The 27,999-nt window shown below is 21.8% G+C and overlaps 1 protein-coding gene and 1 long non-coding RNA gene across 3 annotated transcripts in view; one reads left to right on the top strand and one right to left on the bottom strand.

The window, feature by feature from the left end:
* LOC145243663 (cilia- and flagella-associated protein 54-like) overlaps nt 1–27,999 on the top strand; it is a 449,435-nt gene that overhangs the window by 186,965 nt on the left and 234,471 nt on the right. For both annotated transcript variants that reach the window (XR_013862929.1, XM_080106712.1), the window contains exons 34-35: nt 3,681–3,785; nt 23,788–23,882. Coding sequence is in view for 1 of the 2 variants with exons in the window: in XM_080106712.1 (XP_079962838.1) it covers nt 3,681–3,785; nt 23,788–23,882 (200 nt within the window). In the remaining variant the exon portion in view is untranslated. The remainder of the gene's footprint in view (nt 1–3,680; nt 3,786–23,787; nt 23,883–27,999) is intronic.
* LOC145243664 (uncharacterized) overlaps nt 23,066–27,999 on the bottom strand; it is a 38,679-nt gene continuing 33,745 nt past the window's right edge. Inside the window, exon 2 of the long non-coding RNA XR_013862930.1 lies at nt 23,066–24,517. This is a non-coding gene — a long non-coding RNA (uncharacterized LOC145243664). The remainder of the gene's footprint in view (nt 24,518–27,999) is intronic.

The raw sequence follows: 27,999 nt of genomic DNA, 5'->3' as shown, positions 1-27,999 counted from the left end.
TTTTATTATAGAGGATTATTTTAGTTATAACTGTGGAATCACGCTAGAGCTGAGATTGAACTTATCACATCGACAAACCAGCAACTGCTGAGTTAGCATGAAAAACTCTATATAAAGAGTGCCACTCAGTAGTAGAATATTCTAGAACCCTTTCGATCTTTCTTGAAGGTTCTAGAAAATTCTGAGACCTTCTGGATTTTTTTCCAAATCTGTATTTCTTTTTCTCTTGAAGGTTTTGGAAAGTTCTGGAACCTTTGGGATTTTTATAAATCTTTCTAGTTCTTTTTTTCGGTTATTGTAGATTTTCTGAAATGACAGATAATACCTCTTTATATATTTAAAGATAAATTAAGCCTTCATAACAACCGGTCTAAAGAATTTCAGCAGCTTTGGAAGAAGAAAAATGACAGAAAAAGTTGGAATATTTATAAGTAATCTCTGTTACAGAAGAGTGAATGAAACTGTTATCAGACTTGATTTTTAGATTCATCACATCGGGCAAATCAAAAGTAATATATGTGAATCCAATTTATATAAATTGGAAGTCAAAGGTTAGGGTGGGAGGAAGAAGTGGGAAGAGGAAGTTTTCGAAAAATGTGATGAATGAACAGATGTGTGACATATTAGGCATGCAAGACGGATGAACGTGAAAATGATATTAGTTTGCATTAGTTTGCCGATGTGATGAGTTCCATCTCCATTTGTTCAGTTTGCTTCTTCCTTTTATTTCTTTTTCACTTTTTTTTCTGTACCAAGTGGAAACGGAACATGCTTAAAGCAATTGCTCTGTCCTATGTCTACAGAGTTTCTGCACGAAAATCTCAAAAACATTAGCTGACATGTAATTCAGACATGTAAGTCTGAACTCAAAAATGTTCAACTACTGAGAAATATTCTCCCTCATTTGAAAGAACTTGTTTAAACTGATCCATGAATTCTATTAATATCTCAATTTTATTTTTAAATTTTTTATGTAACATTTATGGAATTTTAAATGTACTTTCACTACATATCACATATCACTGGCACGTCAAGGTTTTGTGCTGTCCTCTCCTTACACATGAGAGGGGATGAAAGTCAGGCCCCCCCTCCCCCCAAAAAATGGTAAAGAAATATGCTTAACTAAAATTACTTTAATCTATCCCGGACAACACCGGGTATGTACACTTGCTTTGATCTAATTGACTTTATTCAGCTGCTGATTATTGTCTAACCAAAAAGTGAGGTTTTTATCAATTGAAGATGGCAAAAAACTGATTTTTATTTTTAATCAAAATTTTACTTGATAATTTTTCTTAATTTTTGGTCTAGATACCTATTTTTACTTTATATGTAAGTATATCAAAGAGTTTTTTGTGTGTCCATTTGAAGCTGCAATTTTTACATGACAAAATACAAAATCGACTAGTGCTACCAGATCAGGCTGTCTGAAGATATTAGCTTCCTGGGATGAAATGCACCTAACGTTGATGCTTTTGTTTTTTCTACTTCCTTTTGCAAAACTTAATTATGTTCTACAAAACCAAAACCAAAACCAAAAACAACAACCCGTCTTTTCCCCCTTTTTAACTTTTTCCCATTTCTGTTTCTATCTTTCCTACTTCCTGATTGGTTTCCTAATTAAAATGTACCAAACATTAATACTGTAACCCTTTTTCTTTTTCCCATTGAAAAACTCATTCATGTCCTGCAGGTGAAGGAAGAAAAACGTTAAAATTCACTATAAAACAATCAAACCAAACACTACAAACTAGCGATTAAAGATACAAAAAGCTTGAAGAATAAAAACCTTCTACAAAATAACTGGATGCAACATGAATATTATTTCCAAAATAACTGGATTCGGCAGTAAATAACCTGAAAAGGGTTGATATTCTGTAAAACAAAACAACCAAACAAAACCAAACCACAAAATCGAGTTGGCAATCTAGTGGGGGGGGGAGAGAAGGGGGGGGGGAGTCTATGATCTGTTTTATTCTCTACAGCACCGTTCTCACCAAAGAGGCATTGCTAGTCTTTCTCTGAGAAATCATGATTTCCGTTGTGGCAAAAAATTTTCTGTGCTTATACAAAATGGGGCATACGTGAAAATCGCATTCAAGAAAAAACTTTTTCATCTCGTACATATCATGTAAAAGTAAGTATCCTCGCAAAAACTAGAAAAAATTATTGATTAGAATTTTAATTAGAGATAAAAATTAGTGTTTATATTTTGCTGATCCATTATTCGTTCTTACTAGGTTAAATGACAGACTGATTTATCTGCCCTTGCTTTTCCCTGTTATTAATGCCAGATCAACAAAAAAATGATAAAACTGATTTTATTTTTACTTGAAATTTTACATAATTTTTCATAATTTTTTCATGTACGTGCATACTTTTGCTTGATACATAAATATAACAAAGAATTGTTGTGTTTATTTATTTGGAAATGCATTTATACAAAAACTAGGAAAAATTATTGAGTAGAATTTTAATTAGAGATAAAAATTAGTTTTCATATTTTACCGATCCGCCATTCATTCTTGGTTAAATGACAGACTGACTTATCTCCTCTTACGTTATGGGATTTCCACTCTATCAATGGCAGATCGGTAAAATACGATAAAACTGATTTTTATTTTTGTTATACTGGCCTTCCTTGAACAGAGGAATTTACACCAATTAGCACTATAAATAGCGTTAGTAATTCCAACACCGGTGAGAGAGATGCGACTGCACTTCAACTGCAAGCCGAGTGCCCAGCAGATATACACGCTTTCCTATCTTTGTACATTATTGTTAATACACTTGTTCCTTAACCGAACCTCGACTTGATTGTTTTAATTTCCACTGTTGTTCCACGACACAAAAATTTTTAACTAGCCTACGTGCCCGGCGTTGCCTGGGTGTTTAGAGGTGTGTGTTGAGAAAAAAACAAAACAAAAAAAAACAAAACAAAAAAAAACAATTGTAGTAGGCAGGCAGGCAGGCTCGAAGCCGTGACGCGAAGGCGGAACAGAAAAGGGAGGTGTGTGCAAGGATGTTGGTTGAGCAAAAAAAATAAAGGAAAATTGCGAGCGTAAAAAAACAAAAAAAAATAGGAGTAGTAAAGAGGCTCGAACCCGTAACACACCAAAAGAAAAAGAGGTGAAAAAAACAAAAAAACAAACAGTCGTATCGATGCGCCTACCGCGATTGTGACGTCACGAGCAGTCGAAATAACGTTTTTTATGCAAGGTTGTTGACGTGAGGTTTGAATGACTTGCAAAAATGTCAGCAAAAAAAACGACCTTCCTTGTAGAAAACTGCCCAGTTAAGGGTGAAGGAATTAATGTTTTTGGTCAATTTTTCGATGTTTGTCGTCCGAATGGTCGAGCTTCAAAATGATACTGATCTCGTGAAAATCTGTTGCCTCTGTCGAAAGTTTTGAGCAGACATACAAACATGCATACAATACATTTAAAGAGACAGGTGAGATTTATATAATAGATTAAAATTTTACTTTATAATTTTTCCTAATTTACGGTGTAGATACCTACTTTTTTTGCCTGACACGTAATTAAATCAGAGCATTTTCCTGTTATTTTATTTGAAGCTGCGATTTTTACCTGCGTTTTTTTTTTTAATGTAGAAGCATCAAAAATTGTATATTGAAAAAAATTTAAAAACCAAATAATGTGATTTTTTTTTTTAATCAGGCCATGAGCGTCCTTGCTCATCACATTAATACGATTTACCCTCGAAACAAGCTTAGAAAAGCTTGCCGCAAAAGTATGGCTGAAGAATTTTCTCTACAAAGTCAGGTAAAATAAAATGTTTTTTAAATTTTTATTAGTCTCTTCTTTTTTTTTTTTTTTTTATAAATTTTCACCATTTGCGGCACTGAAATTGAGATCAAAACTTTAATTTTATATACAAAATACAAGAATTTGGATTATTCCGACTGCTTATATTATTTGGATTTTTTTTTACTACTGTTCTCATCTTGAGTGTTATTTTCACGTTTCGGTTGATGTAATTTCTGTTCTTCTTCAGATGCATCATGTCGAACTCATGAATCTGCATGGATTTTATGCCGAACACGTTATTTAATTTACCGGGTAGCATGTTCTGGTACCAGTCTTGACAATAAAAAAAACGAAACAAAACAAAAAAAAATGTATTTATTTACAACGTAACACTAACGACCAGAGAAAGGTTAAAAATGCCATCCTCAGATTTAGCATTGGCTCTCGAGTCTAATATAAGTTTTGTTATTGGTAAATTATGGTCATTAAATATTTTAGAAATTAAAAAACAAAATCAGAATCGAAAATTTAAAACAGAATCGGCAATGGTACCAATACCATTTGTACCATTTTAAATTTTCGATTCTGAAAAGGCATTTGAAATCGTCTCCTCACTACTTTTAAAAAGGTGAATTTGGGACGTTAAAAACGTACACAAATGCGTAAATACCATGTTTTTTTTTATTTTTTGGCGTTTTTTTTTTTAAAATATTATTTGTCTCATTTGCTTAAGTGTAAAATCGATTAAGAAATGGATATTTTTTATAAACGTAAACTCTGAAAGCAAAATACATCATGGTAAAAGTTAGTGAAACTTAATACAGATAATTATAATACACCTTTTTTTATAAATATTTTAAGAGGCTTTTGCCACCCGTTAGTCACGCTTTAATTTAAAAAAAAGAAAAAGGATTTTCATGGTTTAGGTACGTGCAAAATGAATAGCCGATGCTCAATATGTATAAACATTTTGACCCCTCCCTTTGCTTAAAAATTCACCAAAAAGCAGGAAATTAACCAATTTTAATGAAATTTTCAGCATTTATGAAATAATCATCACGGAATATAATGAACCCATTATTTTATTTGAATCTTTGCGGAAATTTATTATTTTGTTTAAACACAAAACCATCTTTGCTAAACTTATGATTTTCAGTAGTAAAAAAAAAATTAGTTAATTTATTTTTGCTTTTTCTATGAAAATAAAGATTCATAAATTGTAAGAATAAAAAAATAATTAATTTTTACGAAAAAAAAGCCCCTAAATTCCGTATTAATGAAATCGATATAACTCGAAGAAAAATTAATTTCTCGAACTAACAATATTATCATTGAATTAAGCATTGTTTATTTAATATTTTCGCACAGAAAAATTATAATTGCAATAGATATTTCGTCTTTTTTTATTACATTTTTAGCGTAATTTTTATATGTAAGATTCTAATATTTTTATATGTAAGATTCTAATTTTTTATATGTAAGATTCTAATTTTTTTATATGTAAGATTCTAATTTTTTTATATGTAAGATTCTAATTTTTTTATATGTAAGATTCTAATTTTTTTATATGTAAGATTCTAATTTTTTTATATGTAAGATTCTAATTTTTTTATATGTAAGATTCTAATTTTTTTATATGTAAGATTCTAATTTTTTATATGTAAGATTCTAATATTTTTATATGTAAGATTCTAATTTTTTTATATGTAAGATTCTAATTTTTTTATATGTAAGATTCTAATTTTTTTATATGTAAGATTCTAATTTTTTTATATGTAAGATTCTAATTTTTTTATATGTAAGATTCTAATTTTTTATATGTAAGATTCTAATATTTTTATATGTAAGATTCTAATTTTTTTATATGTAAGATTCTAATTTTTTTATATGTAAGATTCTAATTTTTTTATATGTAAGATTCTAATTTTTTTATATGTAAGATTCTAATTTTTTTATATGTAAGATTCTAATTTTTTTATATGTAAGATTCTAATTTTTTTATATGTAAGATTCTAATTTTTTTATATGTAAGATTCTAATTTTTTTATATGTAAGATTCTAATTTTTTTATATGTAAGATTCTAATTTTTTATATGTAAGATTCTAATTTTTTTATATGTAAGATTCTAATTTTTTTATATGTAAGATTCTAATTTTTTTATATGTAAGATTCTAATTTTTTTATATGTAAGATTCTAATTTTTTTATATGTAAGATTCTAATTTTTTTATATGTAAGATTCTAATTTTTTTATATGTAAGATTCTAATTTTTTTATATGTAAGATTCTAATTTTTTTATATGTAAGATTCTAATTTTTTTATATGTAAGATTCTAATTTTTTTATATGTAAGATTCTAATTTTTTTATATGTAAGATTCTAATTTTTTTATATGTAAGATTCTAATTTTTTATATGTAAGATTCTAATTTTTTTATATGTAAGATTCTAATTTTTTTATATGTAAGATTCTAATATTTTTATATGTAAGATTCTAATTTTTTTATATGTAAGATTCTAATATTTTAATATGTAAGATTCTAATATTTTATATGTAAGATTCTAATTTTTTATATGTAAGATTCTAATATTTTTATATGTAAGATTCTAATATTTTTATATGTAAGATTCTAATATTTTAATATGTAAGATTCTAATATTTTTATATGTAAGATTCTAATTTTTTATATGTAAGATTCTAATTTTTTTATATGTAAGATTCTAATTTTTTTATATGTAAGATTCTAATTTTTTATATGTAAGATTCTAATATTTTTATATGTAAGATTCTAATATTTTAATATGTAAGATTCTAATATTTTTATATGTAAGATTCTAATATTTTAATATGTAAGATTCTAATATTTTTATATGTAAGATTCTAATTTTTTTATATGTAAGATTCTAATTTTTTATATGTAAGATTCTAATTTTTTTATATGTAAGATTCTAATTTTTTTATATGTAAGATTCTAATTTTTTTATATGTAAGATTCTAATTTTTTTATATGTAAGATTCTAATTTTTTTATATGTAAGATTCTAATTTTTTTATATGTAAGATTCTAATTTTTTTATATGTAAGATTCTAATTTTTTTATATGTAAGATTCTAATTTTTTTATATGTAAGATTCTAATTTTTTTATATGTAAGATTCTAATTTTTTTATATGTAAGATTCTAATTTTTTTATATGTAAGATTCTAATTTTTTTATATGTAAGATTCTAATTTTTTTATATGTAAGATTCTAATTTTTTATATGTAAGATTCTAATTTTTTTATATGTCAGATTCTAATATTTTTATATGTAAGATTCTAATATTTTTATATGTAAGATTCTAATTTTTTTATATGTAAGATTCTAATTTTTTTATATGTAAGAGTCTAATATTTTTATATGTAAGATTCTAATTTTTTTATATGTAAGATTCTAATTTTTTTATATGTAAGATTCTAATTTTTTTATATGTAAGAGTCTAATATTTTTATATGTAAGATTCTAATATTTTTATATGTAAGATTCTAATTTTTTTATATGTAAGATTCTAATTTTTTTATATGTCAGATTCTAATATTTTAATATGTAAGATTCTAATTTTTTTATATGTAAGATTCTAATTTTTTTATATGTAAGATTCTAATATTTTTATATGTAAGATTCTAATTTTTTTATATGTAAGATTCTAATTTTTTATATGTAAGATTCTAATTTTTTTATATGTAAGATTCTAATATTTTAATATGTAAGATTCTAATATTTTATATGTAAGATTCTAATTTTTTATATGTAAGATTCTAATTTTTTTATATGTAAGATTCTAATATTTTTATATGTAAGATTCTAATTTTTTTATATGTAAGATTCTAATTTTTTTATATGTAAGATTCTAATATTTTTATATGTAAGATTCTAATATTTTTATATGTAAGATTCTAATTTTTTAATATGTAAGATTCTAATTTTTTTATATGTAAGATTCTAATATTTTAATATGTAAGATTCTAATATTTTTATATGTAAGATTCTAATTTTTTATATGTAAGATTCTAATTTTTTTATATGTAAGATTCTAATATTTTAATATGTAAGATTCTAATATTTTTATATGTAAGATTCTAATTTTTTTATATGTAAGATTCTAATTTTTTTATATGTAAGATTCTAATTTTTTTATATGTAAGATTCTAATTTTTTTATATGTCAGATTCTAATATTTTAATATGTAAGATTCTAATATTTTTATATGTAAGATTCTAATTTTTTAATATGTAAGATTCTAATTTTTTTGTATGTAAGATTCTAATATTTTTATATGTCAGATTCTAATATTTTAATATGTAAGATTCTAATATTTTTATATGTAAGATTCTAATTTTTTTATATGTAAGATTCTAATATTTTTATATGTAAGATTCTAATATTTTTATATGTAAGATTCTAATTTTTTAATATGTAAGATTCTAATTTTTTTATATGTAAGATTCTAATATTTTTATATGTAAGATTCTAATATTTTTATATGTAAGATTCTAATTTTTTAATATGTAAGATTCTAATTTTTTTATATGTAAGATTCTAATATTTTAATATGTAAGATTCTAATATTTTTATATGTAAGATTCTAATTTTTTATATGTAAGATTCTAATTTTTTTATATGTAAGATTCTAATATTTTAATATGTAAGATTCTAATATTTTTATATGTAAGATTCTAATTTTTTTATATGTAAGATTCTAATTTTTTATATGTAAGATTCTAATTTTTTTATATGTAAGATTCTAATTTTTTTATATGTAAGATTCTAATTTTTTTATATGTAAGATTCTAATTTTTTTATATGTAAGATTCTAATTTTTTTATATGTAAGATTCTAATTTTTTTATATGTAAGATTCTAATTTTTTTATATGTAAGATTCTAATTTTTTTATATGTAAGATTCTAATTTTTTTATATGTAAGATTCTAATTTTTTTATATGTAAGATTCTAATTTTTTTATATGTAAGATTCTAATTTTTTTATATGTAAGATTCTAATTTTTTTATATGTAAGATTCTAATTTTTTTATATGTAAGATTCTAATTTTTTATATGTAAGATTCTAATTTTTTTATATGTCAGATTCTAATATTTTTATATGTAAGATTCTAATATTTTTATATGTAAGATTCTAATTTTTTTATATGTAAGATTCTAATTTTTTTATATGTAAGAGTCTAATATTTTTATATGTAAGATTCTAATTTTTTTATATGTAAGATTCTAATTTTTTTATATGTAAGATTCTAATTTTTTATATGTAAGATTCTAATTTTTTTATATGTAAGATTCTAATTTTTTTATATGTAAGATTCTAATTTTTTTATATGTAAGATTCTAATTTTTTTATATGTAAGATTCTAATTTTTTTATATGTAAGATTCTAATTTTTTTATATGTAAGATTCTAATTTTTTTATATGTAAGATTCTAATTTTTTTATATGTAAGATTCTAATTTTTTTATATGTAAGATTCTAATTTTTTTATATGTAAGATTCTAATTTTTTTATATGTAAGATTCTAATTTTTTTATATGTAAGATTCTAATTTTTTTATATGTAAGATTCTAATTTTTTTATATGTAAGATTCTAATTTTTTTATATGTAAGATTCTAATTTTTTTATATGTAAGATTCTAATTTTTTTATATGTAAGATTCTAATTTTTTTATATGTAAGATTCTAATTTTTTTATATGTAAGATTCTAATTTTTTTATATGTAAGATTCTAATTTTTTTATATGTAAGATTCTAATTTTTTTATATGTAAGATTCTAATTTTTTTATATGTAAGATTCTAATTTTTTTATATGTAAGATTCTAATTTTTTTATATGTAAGATTCTAATTTTTTTATATGTAAGATTCTAATTTTTTTATATGTAAGATTCTAATTTTTTATATGTAAGATTCTAATTTTTTTATATGTCAGATTCTAATATTTTTATATGTAAGATTCTAATATTTTTATATGTAAGATTCTAATTTTTTTATATGTAAGATTCTAATTTTTTTATATGTAAGAGTCTAATATTTTTATATGTAAGATTCTAATTTTTTTATATGTAAGATTCTAATTTTTTTATATGTAAGATTCTAATTTTTTTATATGTAAGAGTCTAATATTTTTATATGTAAGATTCTAATATTTTTATATGTAAGATTCTAATTTTTTTATATGTAAGATTCTAATTTTTTTATATGTCAGATTCTAATATTTTAATATGTAAGATTCTAATTTTTTTATATGTAAGATTCTAATTTTTTTATATGTAAGATTCTAATATTTTTATATGTAAGATTCTAATTTTTTTATATGTAAGATTCTAATTTTTTATATGTAAGATTCTAATTTTTTTATATGTAAGATTCTAATATTTTAATATGTAAGATTCTAATATTTTATATGTAAGATTCTAATTTTTTATATGTAAGATTCTAATTTTTTTATATGTAAGATTCTAATATTTTTATATGTAAGATTCTAATTTTTTTATATGTAAGATTCTAATTTTTTTATATGTAAGATTCTAATATTTTTATATGTAAGATTCTAATATTTTTATATGTAAGATTCTAATTTTTTAATATGTAAGATTCTAATTTTTTTATATGTAAGATTCTAATATTTTAATATGTAAGATTCTAATATTTTTATATGTAAGATTCTAATTTTTTATATGTAAGATTCTAATTTTTTTATATGTAAGATTCTAATATTTTAATATGTAAGATTCTAATATTTTTATATGTAAGATTCTAATTTTTTTATATGTAAGATTCTAATTTTTTTATATGTAAGATTCTAATTTTTTTATATGTAAGATTCTAATTTTTTTATATGTCAGATTCTAATATTTTAATATGTAAGATTCTAATATTTTTATATGTAAGATTCTAATTTTTTAATATGTAAGATTCTAATTTTTTAATATGTAAGATTCTAATATTTTTATATGTCAGATTCTAATATTTTAATATGTAAGATTCTAATATTTTTATATGTAAGATTCTAATTTTTTTATATGTAAGATTCTAATTTTTTTATATGTAAGATTCTAATATTTTTATATGTAAGATTCTAATATTTTTATATGTAAGATTCTAATTTTTTAATATGTAAGATTCTAATTTTTTTATATGTAAGATTCTAATATTTTAATATGTAAGATTCTAATATTTTTATATGTAAGATTCTAATATTTTTATATGTAAGATTCTAATTTTTTTATATGTAAGATTCTAATATTTTTATATGTAAGATTCTAATTTTTTTATATGTAAGATTCTAATATTTTAATATGTAAGATTCTAATATTTTTATATGTAAGATTCTAATATTTTTATATGTAAGATTCTAATTTTTTTATATGTAAGATTCTAATATTTTTATATGTAAGATTCTAATTTTTTAATATGTAAGATTCTAATATTTTAATATGTAAGATTCTAATATTTTTATATGTAAGATTCTAATTTTTTATATGTAAGATTCTAATTTTTTTATATGTAAGATTCTAATATTTTAATATGTAAGATTCTAATATTTTTATATGTAAGATTCTAATTTTTTTATATGTAAGATTCTAATTTTTTATATGTAAGATTCTAATTTTTTTATATGTAAGATTCTAATTTTTTTATATGTAAGATTCTAATTTTTTTATATGTAAGATTCTAATTTTTTTATATGTAAGATTCTAATTTTTTTATATGTAAGATTCTAATTTTTTTATATGTAAGATTCTAATTTTTTTATATGTAAGATTCTAATTTTTTTATATGTAAGATTCTAATTTTTTTATATGTAAGATTCTAATTTTTTTATATGTAAGATTCTAATTTTTTTATATGTAAGATTCTAATTTTTTTATATGTAAGATTCTAATTTTTTTATATGTAAGATTCTAATTTTTTTATATGTAAGATTCTAATTTTTTATATGTAAGATTCTAATTTTTTTATATGTCAGATTCTAATATTTTTATATGTAAGATTCTAATATTTTTATATGTAAGATTCTAATTTTTTTATATGTAAGATTCTAATTTTTTTATATGTAAGAGTCTAATATTTTTATATGTAAGATTCTAATTTTTTTATATGTAAGATTCTAATTTTTTTATATGTAAGATTCTAATTTTTTATATGTAAGATTCTAATTTTTTTATATGTAAGATTCTAATTTTTTTATATGTAAGATTCTAATTTTTTTATATGTAAGATTCTAATTTTTTTATATGTAAGATTCTAATTTTTTTATATGTAAGATTCTAATTTTTTTATATGTAAGATTCTAATTTTTTTATATGTAAGATTCTAATTTTTTTATATGTAAGATTCTAATTTTTTTATATGTAAGATTCTAATTTTTTTATATGTAAGATTCTAATTTTTTTATATGTAAGATTCTAATTTTTTTATATGTAAGATTCTAATTTTTTTATATGTAAGATTCTAATTTTTTTATATGTAAGATTCTAATTTTTTTATATGTAAGATTCTAATTTTTTTATATGTAAGATTCTAATTTTTTTATATGTCAGATTCTAATATTTTTATATGTAAGATTCTAATATTTTTATATGTAAGATTCTAATTTTTTTATATGTCAGATTCTAATATTTTTATATGTCAGATTCTAATATTTTTATATGTAAGATTCTAATTTTTTTATATGTAAGATTCTAATTTTTTTATATGTCAGATTCTAATATTTTAATATGTAAGATTCTAATTTTTTTATATGAAAGAGTCTAATATTTTAATATGTAAGATTCTAATTTTTTTATATGTCAGATTCTAATATTTTTATATGTAAGATTCTAATTTTTTTATATGTAAGATTCTAATTTTTTTATATGTCAGATTCTAATATTTTAATATGTAAGATTCTAATTTTTTTATATGAAAGAGTCTAATATTTTTATATGTAAGATTCTAATTTTTTTATATGTCAGATTCTAATATTTTAATATGTAAGATTCTAATTTTTTTATATGTAAGAGTCTAATATTTTTATATGTAAGATTCTAATATTTTAATATGTAAGATTCTAATATTTTAATATGTAAGATTCTAATTTTTTATATGTAAGATTCTAATTTTTTATATGTAAGATTCTAATTTTTTTATATGTAAGATTCTAATTTTTTTATATGTCAGATTCTAATATTTTAATATGTAAGATTCTAATTTTTTTATATGTAAGATTCTAATATTTTTATATGTAAGATTCTAATTTTTTTATATGTAAGATTCTAATTTTTTTATATGTAAGATTCTAATTTTTTTATATGTAAGATTCTAATTTTTTTATATGTAAGATTCTAATTTTTTTATATGTAAGATTCTAATTTTTTATATGTAAGATTCTAATTTTTTATATGTAAGATTCTAATTTTTTTATATGTAAGATTCTAATTTTTTTATATGTAAGATTCTAATTTTTTTATATGTAAGATTCTAATATTTTAATATGTAAGATTCTAATATTTTATATGTAAGATTCTAATTTTTTATATGTAAGATTCTAATTTTTTTATATGTAAGATTCTAATATTTTTATATGTAAGATTCTAATATTTTAATATGTAAGATTCTAATATTTTTATATGTAAGATTCTAATTTTTTATATGTAAGATTCTAATTTTTTTATATGTAAGATTCTAATATTTTAATATGTAAGATTCTAATATTTTTATATGTAAGATTCTAATTTTTTTATATGTAAGATTCTAATTTTTTATATGTAAGATTCTAATTTTTTTATATGTAAGATTCTAATATTTTTATATGTAAGATTCTAATTTTTTTATATGTAAGATTCTAATATTTTAATATGTAAGATTCTAATATTTTTATATGTAAGATTCTAATTTTTTTATATGTAAGATTCTAATTTTTTATATGTAAGATTCTAATTTTTTTATATGTAAGATTCTAATATTTTTATATGTAAGATTCTAATTTTTTATATGTAAGATTCTAATTTTTTTATATGTAAGATTCTAATTTTTTTATATGTAAGATTCTAATTTATTTATATGTAAGATTCTAATTTTTTTATATGTAAGATTCTAATTTTTTTATATGTAAGATTCTAATTTTTTTATATGTAAGATTCTAATTTTTTTATATGTAAGATTCTAATTTTTTTATATGTAAGATTCTAATTTTTTTATATGTAAGATTCTAATTTTTTATATGTAAGATTCTAATTTTTTTATATGTCAGATTCTAATATTTTTATATGTAAGATTCTAATATTTTTATATGTAAGATTCTAATTTTTTTATATGTAAGATTCTAATTTTTTTATATGTAAGAGTCTAATATTTTTATATGTAAGATTCTAATTTTTTTATATGTAAGATTCTAATTTTTTTATATGTAAGATTCTAATTTTTTTATATGTCAGATTCTAATATTTTAATATGTAAGATTCTAATTTTTTTATATGTAAGATTCTAATATTTTTATATGTAAGATTCTAATTTTTTTATATGTAAGATTCTAATTTTTTTATATGTAAGATTCTAATTTTTTTATATGTAAGATTCTAATTTTTTTATATGTAAGATTCTAATTTTTTTATATGTAAGATTCTAATTTTTTATATGTAAGATTCTAATTTTTTAATATGTAAGATTCTAATTTTTTTATATGTAAGATTCTAATTTTTTTATATGTAAGATTCTAATTTTTTTATATGTAAGATTCTAATTTTTTTATATGTAAGATTCTAATATTTTTATATGTAAGATTCTAATATTTTTATATGTAAGATTCTAATTTTTTTATATGTAAGATTCTAATATTTTTATATGTAAGATTCTAATTTTTTTATATGTAAGAGTCTAATATTTTTATATGTAAGATTCTAATATTTTTATATGTAAGATTCTAATTTTTTTATATGTAAGATTCTAATTTTTTTATATGTCAGATTCTAATATTTTAATATGTAAGATTCTAATTTTTTTATATGTAAGAGTCTAATATTTTTATATGTAAGATTCTAATTTTTTTATATGTAAGATTCTAATTTTTTTATATGTAAGATTCTAATTTTTTTATATGTAAGATTCTAATATTTTTATATGTAAGATTCTAATTTTTTAATATGTAAGATTCTAATTTTTTTATATGTAAGATTCTAATATTTTTATATGTAAGATTCTAATATTTTTATATGTAAGATTCTAATATTTTTATATGTAAGATTCTATTTTTTTATATGTAAGATTCTAATTTTTTTATATGTAAGATTCTAATTTTTTTATATGTAAGATTCTAATTTTTTTATATGTAAGATTCTAATATTTTTATATGTAAGATTCTAATATTTTTATATGTAAGATTCTAATTTTTTAATATGTAAGATTCTAATTTTTTAATATGTAAGATTCTAATTTTTTAATATGTAAGATTCTAATTTTTTTATATGTAAGATTCTAATTTTTTTATATGTAAGATTCTAATATTTTTATATGTAAGATTCTAATATTTTTATATGTAAGATTCTAATTTTTTAATATGTAAGATTCTAATATTTTTATATGTAAGATTCTAATATTTTTATATGTAAGATTCTAATATTTTTATATGTAAGATTCTAATTTTTTAATATGTAAGATTCTAATTTTTTATATGTAAGATTCTAATTTTTTTATATGTAAGATTCTAATATTTTTATATGTAAGATTCTAATTTTTTTATATGTAAGATTCTAATTTTTTAATATGTAAGATTCTAATATTTTTATATGTAAGATTCTAATATTTTTATATGTAAGATTCTAATATTTTTATATGTAAGATTCTAATTTTTTAATATGTAAGATTCTAATTTTTTTATATGTAAGATTCTAATATTTTTATATGTAAGATTCTAATTTTTTAATATGTAAGATTCTAATATTTTTATATGTAAGATTCTAATTTTTTTATATGTAAGATTCTAATATTTTTATATGTAAGATTCTAATATTTTTATATGTAAGATTCTAATTTTTTAATATGTAAGATTCTAATATTTTTATATGTAAGATTCTAATATTTTTATATGTAAGATTCTAATATTTTTATATGTAAGATTCTAATTTTTTAATATGTAAGATTCTAATTTTTTTATATGTAAGATTCTAATATTTTTATATGTCAGATTCTAATATTTTTATATGTAAGATTCTAATTTTTTTATATGTAAGATTCTAATTTTTTTATATGTCAGATTCTAATATTTTAATATGTAAGATTCTAATTTTTTTATATGAAAGAGTCTAATATTTTAATATGTAAGATTCTAATTTTTTTATATGTCAGATTCTAATATTTTTATATGTAAGATTCTAATTTTTTTATATGTCAGATTCTAATTTTTTTATATGTCAGATTCTAATATTTTAATATGTAAGATTCTAATTTTTTTATATGAAAGAGTCTAATATTTTTATATGTAAGATTCTAATTTTTTTATATGTCAGATTCTAATATTTTAATATGTAAGATTCTAATTTTTTTATATGTAAGAGTCTAATATTTTTATATGTAAGATTCTAATATTTTAATATGTAAGATTCTAATATTTTAATATGTAAGATTCTAATTTTTTATATGTAAGATTCTAATTTTTTATATGTAAGATTCTAATTTTTTTATATGTAAGATTCTAATTTTTTTATATGTCAGATTCTAATATTTTAATATGTAAGATTCTAATTTTTTTATATGTAAGATTCTAATATTTTTATATGTAAGATTCTAATTTTTTTATATGTAAGATTCTAATTTTTTTATATGTAAGATTCTAATTTTTTTATATGTAAGATTCTAATTTTTTTATATGTAAGATTCTAATTTTTTTATATGTAAGATTCTAATTTTTTATATGTAAGATTCTAATTTTTTATATGTAAGATTCTAATTTTTTTATATGTAAGATTCTAATTTTTTTATATGTAAGATTCTAATATTTTTATATGTAAGATTCTAATATTTTTATATGTAAGATTCTAATTTTTTTATATGTAAGAGTCTAATATTTTTATATGTAAGATTCTAATATTTTTATATGTAAGATTCTAATTTTTTTATATGTAAGATTCTAATTTTTTTATATGTCAGATTCTAATATTTTAATATGTAAGATTCTAATTTTTTTATATGTAAGAGTCTAATATTTTTATATGTAAGATTCTAATTTTTTTATATGTAAGATTCTAATTTTTTTATATGTAAGATTCTAATTTTTTTATATGTAAGATTCTAATATTTTTATATGTAAGATTCTAATATTTTTATATGTAAGATTCTAATATTTTTATATGTAAGATTCTAATTTTTTAATATGTAAGATTCTAATTTTTTTATATGTAAGATTCTAATATTTTTATATGTAAGATTCTAATATTTTTATATGTAAGATTCTAATATTTTTATATGTAAGATTCTATTTTTTTATATGTAAGATTCTAATTTTTTAATATGTAAGATTCTAATTTTTTAATATGTAAGATTCTAATATTTTTATATGTAAGATTCTAATATTTTTATATGTAAGATTCTATTTTTTTATATGTAAGATTCTAATTTTTTAATATGTAAGATTCTAATTTTTTTATATGTAAGATTCTAATTTTTTAATATGTAAGATTCTAATTTTTTAATATGTAAGATTCTAATTTTTTTATATGTAAGATTCTAATATTTTTATATGTAAGATTCTAATATTTTTATATGTAAGATTCTAATTTTTTTATATGTAAGATTCTAATATTTTTATATGTAAGATTCTATTTTTTTATATGTAAGATTCTAATTTTTTAATATGTAAGATTCTAATTTTTTAATATGTAAGATTCTAATATTTTTATATGTAAGATTCTAATATTTTTATATGTAAGATTCTATTTTTTTTATATGTAAGATTCTAATTTTTTATATGTAAGATTCTAATTTTTTTATATGTAAGATTCTAATTTTTTAATATGTAAGATTCTAATTTTTTTATATGTAAGATTCTAATATTTTTATATGTAAGATTCTAATATTTTTATATGTAAGATTCTAATATTTTTAGATGTAAGATTCTATTTTTTTTATATGTAAGATTCTAATTTTTTAATATGTAAGATTCTAATTTTTTTATATGTAAGATTCTAATTTTTTTATATGTAAGATTCTATTTTTTTATATGTAAGATTCTAATTTTTTAATATGTAAGATTCTAATATTTTTATATGTAAGATTCTAATATTTTTATATGTAAGATTCTAATATTTTTATATGTAAGATTCTATTTTTTTATATGTAAGATTCTAATTTTTTAATATGTAAGATTCTAATTTTTTTATATGTAAGATTCTAATTTTTTTATATGTAAGATTCTAATATTTTTATATGTAAGATTCTAATATTTTTATATGTAAGATTCTAATTTTTTAATATGTAAGATTCTAATTTTTTAATATGTAAGATTCTAATTTTTTAATATGTAAGATTCTAATTTTTTTATATGTAAGATTCTAATTTTTTATATGTAAGATTCTAATTTTTTTATATGTAAGATTCTAATTTTTTTATATGTAAGATTCTAATTTTTTTATATGTAAGATTCTAATTTTTTTATATGTAAGATTCTAATATTTTTATATGTAAGATTCTAATATTTTTATATGTAAGATTCTAATTTTTTAATATGTAAGATTCTAATTTTTTAATATGTAAGATTCTAATTTTTTAATATGTAAGATTCTAATTTTTTTATATGTAAGATTCTAATTTTTTAATATGTAAGATTCTAATTTTTTTATATGTAAGATTCTAATTTTTTATATGTAAGATTCTAATTTTTTTATATGTAAGATTCTAATTTTTTTATATGTAAGATTCTAATATTTTTATATGTAAGATTCTAATATTTTTATATGTAAGATTCTAATTTTTTAATATGTAAGATTCTAATATTTTTATATGTAAGATTCTAATATTTTTATATGTAAGATTCTAATATTTTTATATGTAAGATTCTAATTTTTTAATATGTAAGATTCTAATTTTTTTATATGTAAGATTCTAATTTTTTTATATGTAAGATTCTAATATTTTTATATGTAAGATTCTAATTTTTTTATATGTAAGATTCTAATTTTTTAATATGTAAGATTCTAATATTTTTATATGTAAGATTCTAATATTTTAATATGTAAGATTCTAATTTTTTTATATGTAAGATTCTAATTTTTTTATATGTAAGATTCTAATATTTTTATATGTAAGATTCTAATATTTTAATATGTAAGATTCTAATTTTTTAATATGTAAGATTCTAATTTTTTTATATGTAAGATTCTAATATTTTTATATGTAAGATTCTAATTTTTTAATATGTAAGATTCTAATTTTTTTATATGTAAGATTCTAATATTTTTATATGTAAGATTCTAATATTTTTATATGTAAGATTCTAATTTTTTAATATGTAAGATTCTAATTTTTTTATATGTAAGATTCTAATATTTTTATATGTAAGATTCTAATATTTTTATATGTAAGATTCTAATTTTTTATATGTAAGATTCTAATATTTTTATATGTAAGATTCTAATTTTTTAATATGTAAGATTCTAATTTTTTTATATGTAAGATTCTAATATTTTTATATGTAAGATTCTAATATTTTTATATGTAAGATTCTAATTTTTTTATATGTAAGATTCTAATTTTTTTATATGTAAGATTCTAATATTTTTATATGTAAGATTCTAATATTTTTATATGTAAGATTCTAATTTTTTATATGTAAGATTCTAATATTTTTATATGTAAGATTCTAATTTTTTAATATGTAAGATTCTAATTTTTTTATATGTAAGATTCTAATTTTTTTATATGTAAGATTCTAATATTTTTATATGTAAGATTCTAATATTTTTATATGTAAGATTCTAATATTTTTATATGTAAGATTCTAATTTTTTTATATGTAAGATTCTAATATTTTTATATGTAAGATTCTAATATTTTTATATGTAAGATTCTAATTTTTTATATGTAAGATTCTAATATTTTTATATGTAAGATTCTAATATTTTTATATGTAAGATTCTAATATTTTTATATGTAAGATTCTAATTTTTTAATATGTAAGATTCTAATTTTTTTATATGTAAGATTCTAATTTTTTTATATGTAAGATTCTAATATTTTTATATGTAAGATTCTAATTTTTTTATATGTAAGATTCTAATTTTTTAATATGTAAGATTCTAATATTTTTATATGTAAGATTCTAATATTTTAATATGTAAGATTCTAATTTTTTTATATGTAAGATTCTAATTTTTTTATATGTAAGATTCTAATATTTTTATATGTAAGATTCTAATATTTTAATATGTAAGATTCTAATTTTTTAATATGTAAGATTCTAATTTTTTTATATGTAAGATTCTAATATTTTTATATGTAAGATTCTAATTTTTTAATATGTAAGATTCTAATTTTTTTATATGTAAGATTCTAATATTTTTATATGTAAGATTCTAATATTTTTATATGTAAGATTCTAATTTTTTAATATGTAAGATTCTAATTTTTTTATATGTAAGATTCTAATATTTTTATATGTAAGATTCTAATATTTTTATATGTAAGATTCTAATTTTTTATATGTAAGATTCTAATATTTTTATATGTAAGATTCTAATTTTTTAATATGTAAGATTCTAATTTTTTTATATGTAAGATTCTAATATTTTTATATGTAAGATTCTAATATTTTTATATGTAAGATTCTAATTTTTTAATATGTAAGATTCTAATTTTTTTATATGTAAGATTCTAATATTTTTATATGTAAGATTCTAATATTTTTATATGTAAGATTCTAATTTTTTATATGTAAGATTCTAATATTTTTATATGTAAGATTCTAATTTTTTAATATGTAAGATTCTAATTTTTTTATATGTAAGATTCTAATATTTTTATATGTAAGATTCTAATATTTTTATATGTAAGATTCTAATTTTTTTATATGTAAGATTCTAATTTTTTTATATGTAAGATTCTAATTTTTTTATATGTAAGATTCTAATTTTTTTATATGTAAGATTCTAATTTTTTTATATGTAAGATTCTAATTTTTTTATATGTAAGATTCTAATTTTTTTATATGTAAGATTCTAATATTTTCTTTGCCTGAATGAATGTGTAATCTTCAGCGTAATATAATTTTTATATGATCTTGAAAAATAAAAATATTTTTTTTTATTTTAAAAACAGGAACACAGAAAAATAAATAAATTAAAAAATGGTAAAAATTATACAAACGTTCATGATAGGAATGTACGGATGCACGGCTGAGGAAAAAAAAAAGAAAACCATTCGGCTTTGCACGCCCTCCCTTCAACCAGCCGACGCCATTTTCAGATAGCCTTTTGATCTTCTGACATTTTGGACTTCCGTAGAACCCATGCTGGACGAATTTTCATTTGTTGGGATTGTGTGAAGTTGGAATCTCTCGCTTTTGGGGGTTAATTAAGCTATTTTTTGTACAAACAAGGTGTTTTTTTTTTAAATATAATTTAATATTTTAGGACTTTATTACTTATCTTTAGAATTGTCCCAGAAAACTAATATTTATCTTTTAAAAGATTGTTACAATGGATTTATTTAATTAAAAAATTTAGCTGGAGTTCTCAGTTTCCGAATGTCGCCATGAAAACATTTTTCCTTGTAACGTTTTTTTTTTTTTTCACGTGTGAAAATATTTTTTTTCCTTTTGGAAATTAAATTAAGGCTTAAATCTTTCAAATACAATAAAAAAAAATAATCGGAAACTTACAAAAAAAAAATGATGATAATCTGGCTTTCCAAACCATGTCCACCTATAAGTTTCCGCTATTCTTCGGACATTTTTGTCCGTACTTATCATGGCTTAATGATTCAATTCAAGCGACTCATTTAATTTTAGATGAATCAAAGTATCTCCATAAGAAGGTTGTTCAGTGTGTTGGTCACACACTTTCGTCGCTCTTTCAGGCTTATGTTTGAAATAGCAATGCTAGATGTTTTCACGCAATTTTTATAAGATGTTCTGACAGTAGATAGGTTGGTCTTTTGGTCTGCCATGCTTAAGTTTGAAATAGCAATGTTAGATGTTTTCACGCAATTTTTATAAGATGTTCTGACAGTAGATAGGTTGGTCTTTTGGTCTGCCATGCTTAAGTTTGAAATAGCAATGCTAGATGTTTTCACGCAATTTTTATAAGATGTTCTGACGGTAGATAGGTTGGTCTTTTGGTCTGCCATGCTTAAGTTTGAAATAGCAATGCTAGATGTTTTCACGCAATTTTTATAAGATGTTCTGTCGGTAGATAGGTTGGTCTTTTGGTCTGCCATGCTTAAGTTTGAAATAGCAATGTTAGATTTTTTCACGCAATTTTTATAAGATGTTCTGACAGTAGATAGGTTGGTCTTTTGGTCTGCCATGCTTAAGTTTGAAATAGCAATGTTAGATGTTTTCACGCAATTTTTATAAGATGTTCTGACGGTAGATAGGTTGGTCTTTTGGTCTGCCATGCTTAAGTTTGAAATAGCAATGTTAGATGTTTTCACGCAATTTTTATAAGATGTTCTGTCGGTAGATAGGTTGGTCTTTTGGTCTGCCATGCTTAAGTTTGAAATAGCAATGTTAGATTTTTTCACGCAATTTTTATAAGATGTTCTGACAGTAGATAGGTTGGTCTTTTGGTTTGCCATGCTTAAGTTTGAAATAGCAATGTTAGATGTTTTCACGCAATTTTTATAAGATGTACTGACGGTAGATATGTTGGTCTTTTGGTCTGCCATGCTTAAGTTTGAAATAGCAATGCTAGATGTTTTCACGCAATTTTTATAAGATGTTCTGACGGTAGATAGGTTGGTCTTTTGGTCTGCCATGCTTAAGTTTGAAATAGCAATGCTAGATGTTTTCACGCAATTTTTATAAGATGTTCTGACGGTAGATAGGTTGGTCTTTTGGTCTGCCATGCTTAAGTTTGAAATAGCAATGCTAGATGTTTTCACGCCCTCCCTTCAACCAGCCGACGCCATTTTCAGATAGCCTTTTGATCTTCTGACATTTTGACTTCCGTAGAACCTATGCTGGACGAATTTTCATTTGTTGGGATTGTGTGAAGTTGGAATCTCTCGCTTTTGGGGGTTAATTAAGCTATTTTTTGTACAAACAAGGTGTTTTTTTTTTAAAATATAATTTAATATTTTAGGACTTTATTACTTATCTTTAGAATTGTCCCAGAAAACTAATATTTATCTTTTAAAAGATTGTTACAATGGATTTATTTAATTAAAAAATTTAGCTGGAGTTCTCAGTTTCCGAATGTCGCCATGAAAACATTTTTCCTTGTAACGTTTTTTTTTTTTTCACGTGTGAAAATATTTTTTTCCCTTTTGGAAATTAAATTAAGGCTTAAATCTTTCAAATACAATAAAAAATGATGATAATCTGGCTTTCCAAACCATGTCCACCTATAAGTTTCCGCTATTCTTCGGACATTTTTGTCCGTACTTATCATGGCTTAATGATTCAATTTAAGCGACTCATTTAATTTTAGATGCATCAAAGTATCTCCATAAGAAGGTTGTTCAGTGTGTTGGTCACACACTTTCGTGGCTCTTTCAGGCTTATGTTTGAAATAGCAATGCTAGATGTTTTCACGCAATTTTTATAAGATGTTCTGACAGTAGATAGGTTGGTCTTTTGGTCTGCCATGCTTAAGTTTGAAATAGCAATGTGAGATGTTTTCACGCAATTTTTATAAGATGTTCTGTTGGTAGATAGGTTGGTCTTTTGGTCTGCCATGCTTAAGTTTGAAATAGCAATGTTAGATGTTAAGTCTGCAAATTGAATTAACACATCTTAATATCCGTTTCCATTACTGTTTTTTCTCTTCTTCTTCTTCCATTTTAGTTGCTCATGTTTATGGGTTTGTCGCAGTTCAATATTTTTATTGAAAAGATGGAAACGATCAGGAGAATCCAACCCACAGTGCCACTAATGAATTAGTAAGTATGGAGGATTAATATATACAGAAAAAAAATTGTGTGATTGTTATTTTGTTGGGTCCGGGAAAACACCGAGTAACCTGAACGATTATTATGATCGTTGTTGATGTTTGTAAAATAGAAGGTACGGCCAACGGTGGAGTACTGTTGCCGCATCTGGGTAGGAGCTGCTAGAAGCAGCTTATCCTGCCTTGACAGAAATCAAAATTGACTTCGTAGCTTAGTGGGGATGCCCTTTTCTCTTCCTTGCAACCTCTTTCTCACAGCTGAATTCCAATCTATGATCCCCCCTCGCTAAACCTTCACGAAAAACACTCGTCTAGCCAAAACCACTATCAATAATTTCCCACACTATTTATCTGTGCCTAAACCTTAATGTAGATCCCATGAACAAAGCTTCTTTCTTAGAACTGCACGCCTGTGGAACTCTCTGTTGTTAGCCTGCTTTCCAGCTGACTACAATCTGATTGTTTTCAAGTCCAATGTAAGTAAGTTCTTGATGAACTGTCCCCCTAAGTAATCCAATTTACAAAATTCTCACTACTTATGTATACTACGCTATAATCACATTGAGTAATGCATATCCATTAACCCTTATCCTCGAGTGGCCTCCGGGCCTTGAGAAGTGGTGATTCCTGTGTAAAAAAAAAAAAAAAAAAAAAAAAGAATGTTTGAAAATATGTATCGAAACAAATCAGTTATTTTAAAGATAAAATATTTATGTTAGAAATGTATCGGAATGTTAACGTTGAAATGTTAACATTGGAATGCTAGCGTTGGAATGGTAACATTGGAATGTTAACGTTGAAATGTCAACATTGGAATGTTAACGTTGAAATGTTAATATTGGAACGTTAACATTGGAATGTTAACGTTGAAATGTTAACGTTGAAATGTTAACGTTGGAATGTTAACATTGGAATGTTAGAAAAAATAGGAATGTTAGCAAGATAAACAAACATATGTGACAAAGATGGATCAGCTGATTTGATTCTTTGGTCACAGGAGTTGATGACGTAATTACGAAGGAAGATAGTTTTTAATATACACGTAGAGTTAGTCAGTTTGAGGAAGTCAATCGAGGAGAGACAGTGGAGCTGAACAATCAATTGGACAGGGTTGGCGTTCGCATCTGGGAGTCAGAGAACAACTAAGGAGGCACTAGACTGGCAAGATAGTAATATGTAATCCCTGAAAAAAGAACGGCGTACGAACTGGGAACAACGAGTCGCAACTAATAATAAATGTTAAACGTGGAAACAAATTTGTTTGAGTTTTCGGGGGAGGAAATGTCTCGCATTTTCAGATGCACAGCGGAACAACACGTCGATAGTTGCGACTAAATGTATGTCTTTCATTTGTTTCGGTAAACAGACGAAGATGTTATTTGTTCCGGTTGTCAATGGTTGTTATTAAAAGTATTAGTATCTGTTATTATATGTTCACAAACATTATTATATCGATACGTACAAACACACGTTATACATGCATCAACTCGAGACCAATAGAAAAGCTAAACGATCACAAACACTTAAGACTCGCGCATACCTCAACAATTATATACACCCACAACAAACTGTAGATAAACGCAACGAAGATTACTAGACGATCACAATACATTATATTTCACACGTGTAAAGACAAGTGCATATATACAACGTTATATATACGCAGTAAATTACATGGACGCGTTTATGGTCCTTCGTAAATATACACCTTTTATATAACCCCGCTATATAATATATAGCATTTTAGTGCCATACTCGCTATATATCCCCGGCTGACAATCTAATATATAAAAGACTATATGTATGTCTGTCTGTTTGTCTTGACACTTTCAAATTGTATCTCCCCTGAAACTAAAAGTTGCAGAGCAGCGCTAGGGGCCTCAAATGATGAGATTTTTTACGGACTGTTCTTGTATGGCTCTTTAGCCGGTTAATATAATTTTTAAGGGGTCAAAAATGGGTCAAAATTGAAAAGATCGCTATAAATTTTATGCATTTATCTTAGTTTATTTTTAATTTTTCAGCAATTCATATGCGTTTCGTGTTTGTACAGTGGTAACGTCACGAGCTTTGAATGCTACAGTTTTGATTTTGAGTCTAACTGATGCAACTCAAATACATTTTTTTTTTAACTTTTGAAATCACGTCTATAATAATATATATGAAATCTGGACTAATTAAAATAGCATGTTTAAGTGTATTTTACGCCTGAGCAAAGCCCGATCCCCGCTAGTACAACATAATTTGAGATTTTAAAAAAGTGGTATGAAATAACAACTCAAAAAGGATAAACGTGTAGAAGAAAAGAAAAGAAAAAAAAGGCAAAGATCAACGCAATTAAAGGTCAGTCCATAGATTCATCTTTGGTTTTCCTGTGGCTCAAAGAACAATCTATATCGATGACAAACGATTTGTATAATGATGTTTGACGATTATCCCACGATTCGAAAGTATGGATACAAATAAGTATGTAAAAAAAGAGATCTTATATAATCTCTACTATTGTATAAAAGGAACTTTGCGTATATGTGTGAGTTCGTTCCCTATCGACTCGGAAATGGTTCGGCCGATTTTTTAAAACTCTCACACAAAAGTACTTGATGTGTCTGGGAGTGTTCTTATGTAGCTTTTGTATCAGAATGCGTCTGATAAGTATCAAAAATCAATAATCGAAAAAAGCTGATTAAAGTGCTAAGTCCGATTTTAACCAAAGTTAACACTTTTATACAACCTAACATTACAAGTGCGTTTAAGAAGTTTTATCACCACACAAGCAGAAAGCCCCGGTGTATAAAATAAACAGTAGGTTCTTTTGTAGGATAGAGGCACATTCGAAATGGATGTTTCTGTTTAGAGCACAATTGAACTGTGATACTTGACTTTTATACGTTTAATTTTAATTTAAAAAAATAAAATAAAAATAAAAATAATTTTATAAAATCCACAGTTAGTTCTTTGATAAGAAAAGGACGAGTTTGAAATGAATGTTTCTGTTTAGAGCACAATCGAACCATGATGCTTGACTTATCAAAAACTGGGGTGACACTGGCCACCCTGGGTGACTTTGATCCTTTAAAATAAATATAAATTAAAATAATAATGAGTAAGTAATATATGATCTCTAAATTTTAAATATAATTTCCAGGTCCTATACGATTTCATAATTTTACAGATGCGTTGTGGTGCAGTAGCAAATATTTGCTGCAGAGTTATTTACATATTTATTTATTTTTTTATTTTAATGGCTCAAAGTCACCCCGGGTGGCCAGAGTCAGTCCATCTTACGGTATACATTTTAAACTTTATGTGAAGCCATTATTTACAAATAATCTTATAAAATCAACAGTAAGTTCTCTACAGTGCAATGTAGACTACAATGTATTGTGGACTAAGTCACTGCATGGAGACATGTAAAACTTTCTCCTGGTACACTGCCAGATCTAGAAACATTCCTTTAAATTCATCATTTCAAGAACTCTGTTCATACTTCATTGAAGGTTTAAAGAAGGAAAAGATTTTCAAAAATTACCTATGAAATATCCTAACAAAAATGAAAAAAAAAAATGGAATTTACCTTGCTTCTAAAATCGGCTCAAAATACCCAATACGAAATAGTAAGTTACACATTTATTTGTCCAGTCATTATTTTTTTAAACCCATTTGTGCTGATGTTTTTTCATCAACTAATTGTTTTATGGAAATCCCTCCAGACAAGGCATGATGCTCCTTGATGTATGAAGCTAAGAAGAAAAATACTACTTTAAAGTCAAAAACTATCCAGTGATAAGTGTTAGATGGTAAAATTCTGACCCAGAAAACAGCAATTCTCCCTCTTTGTCAGAAACATTGTAAACTGTGAGAACTATGAACAAAATAAGGGAAGAGAAAGTGAAAATAAACTCAAGGTCCACTTTATAGTCTCATAATATGAAAAATAAATGCATATATATATATATATATATATATATATATATATATATATACACACACACACAGGGTGACCCCCAAAAAACGGGCACCAACTCTAATTAGGCCCTGTTTCTTAGTGTTTTGTTTGAATGAAATGAAACTTTGGTCATAACTAGTTTATTCTATTTCTTGTTCTCTTT

The sequence above is a fragment of the Euprymna scolopes genome, chromosome 22, assembly GCF_053919585.1.
Source record: "Euprymna scolopes isolate OS-2025 chromosome 22, ASM5391958v1, whole genome shotgun sequence".
NCBI lineage: Eukaryota > Metazoa > Mollusca > Cephalopoda > Sepiida > Sepiolidae > Euprymna > Euprymna scolopes.
The sequence above is the reverse complement of the archived record's forward strand: the minus strand, read 5'-3'. Positions and strand labels throughout refer to the sequence as shown.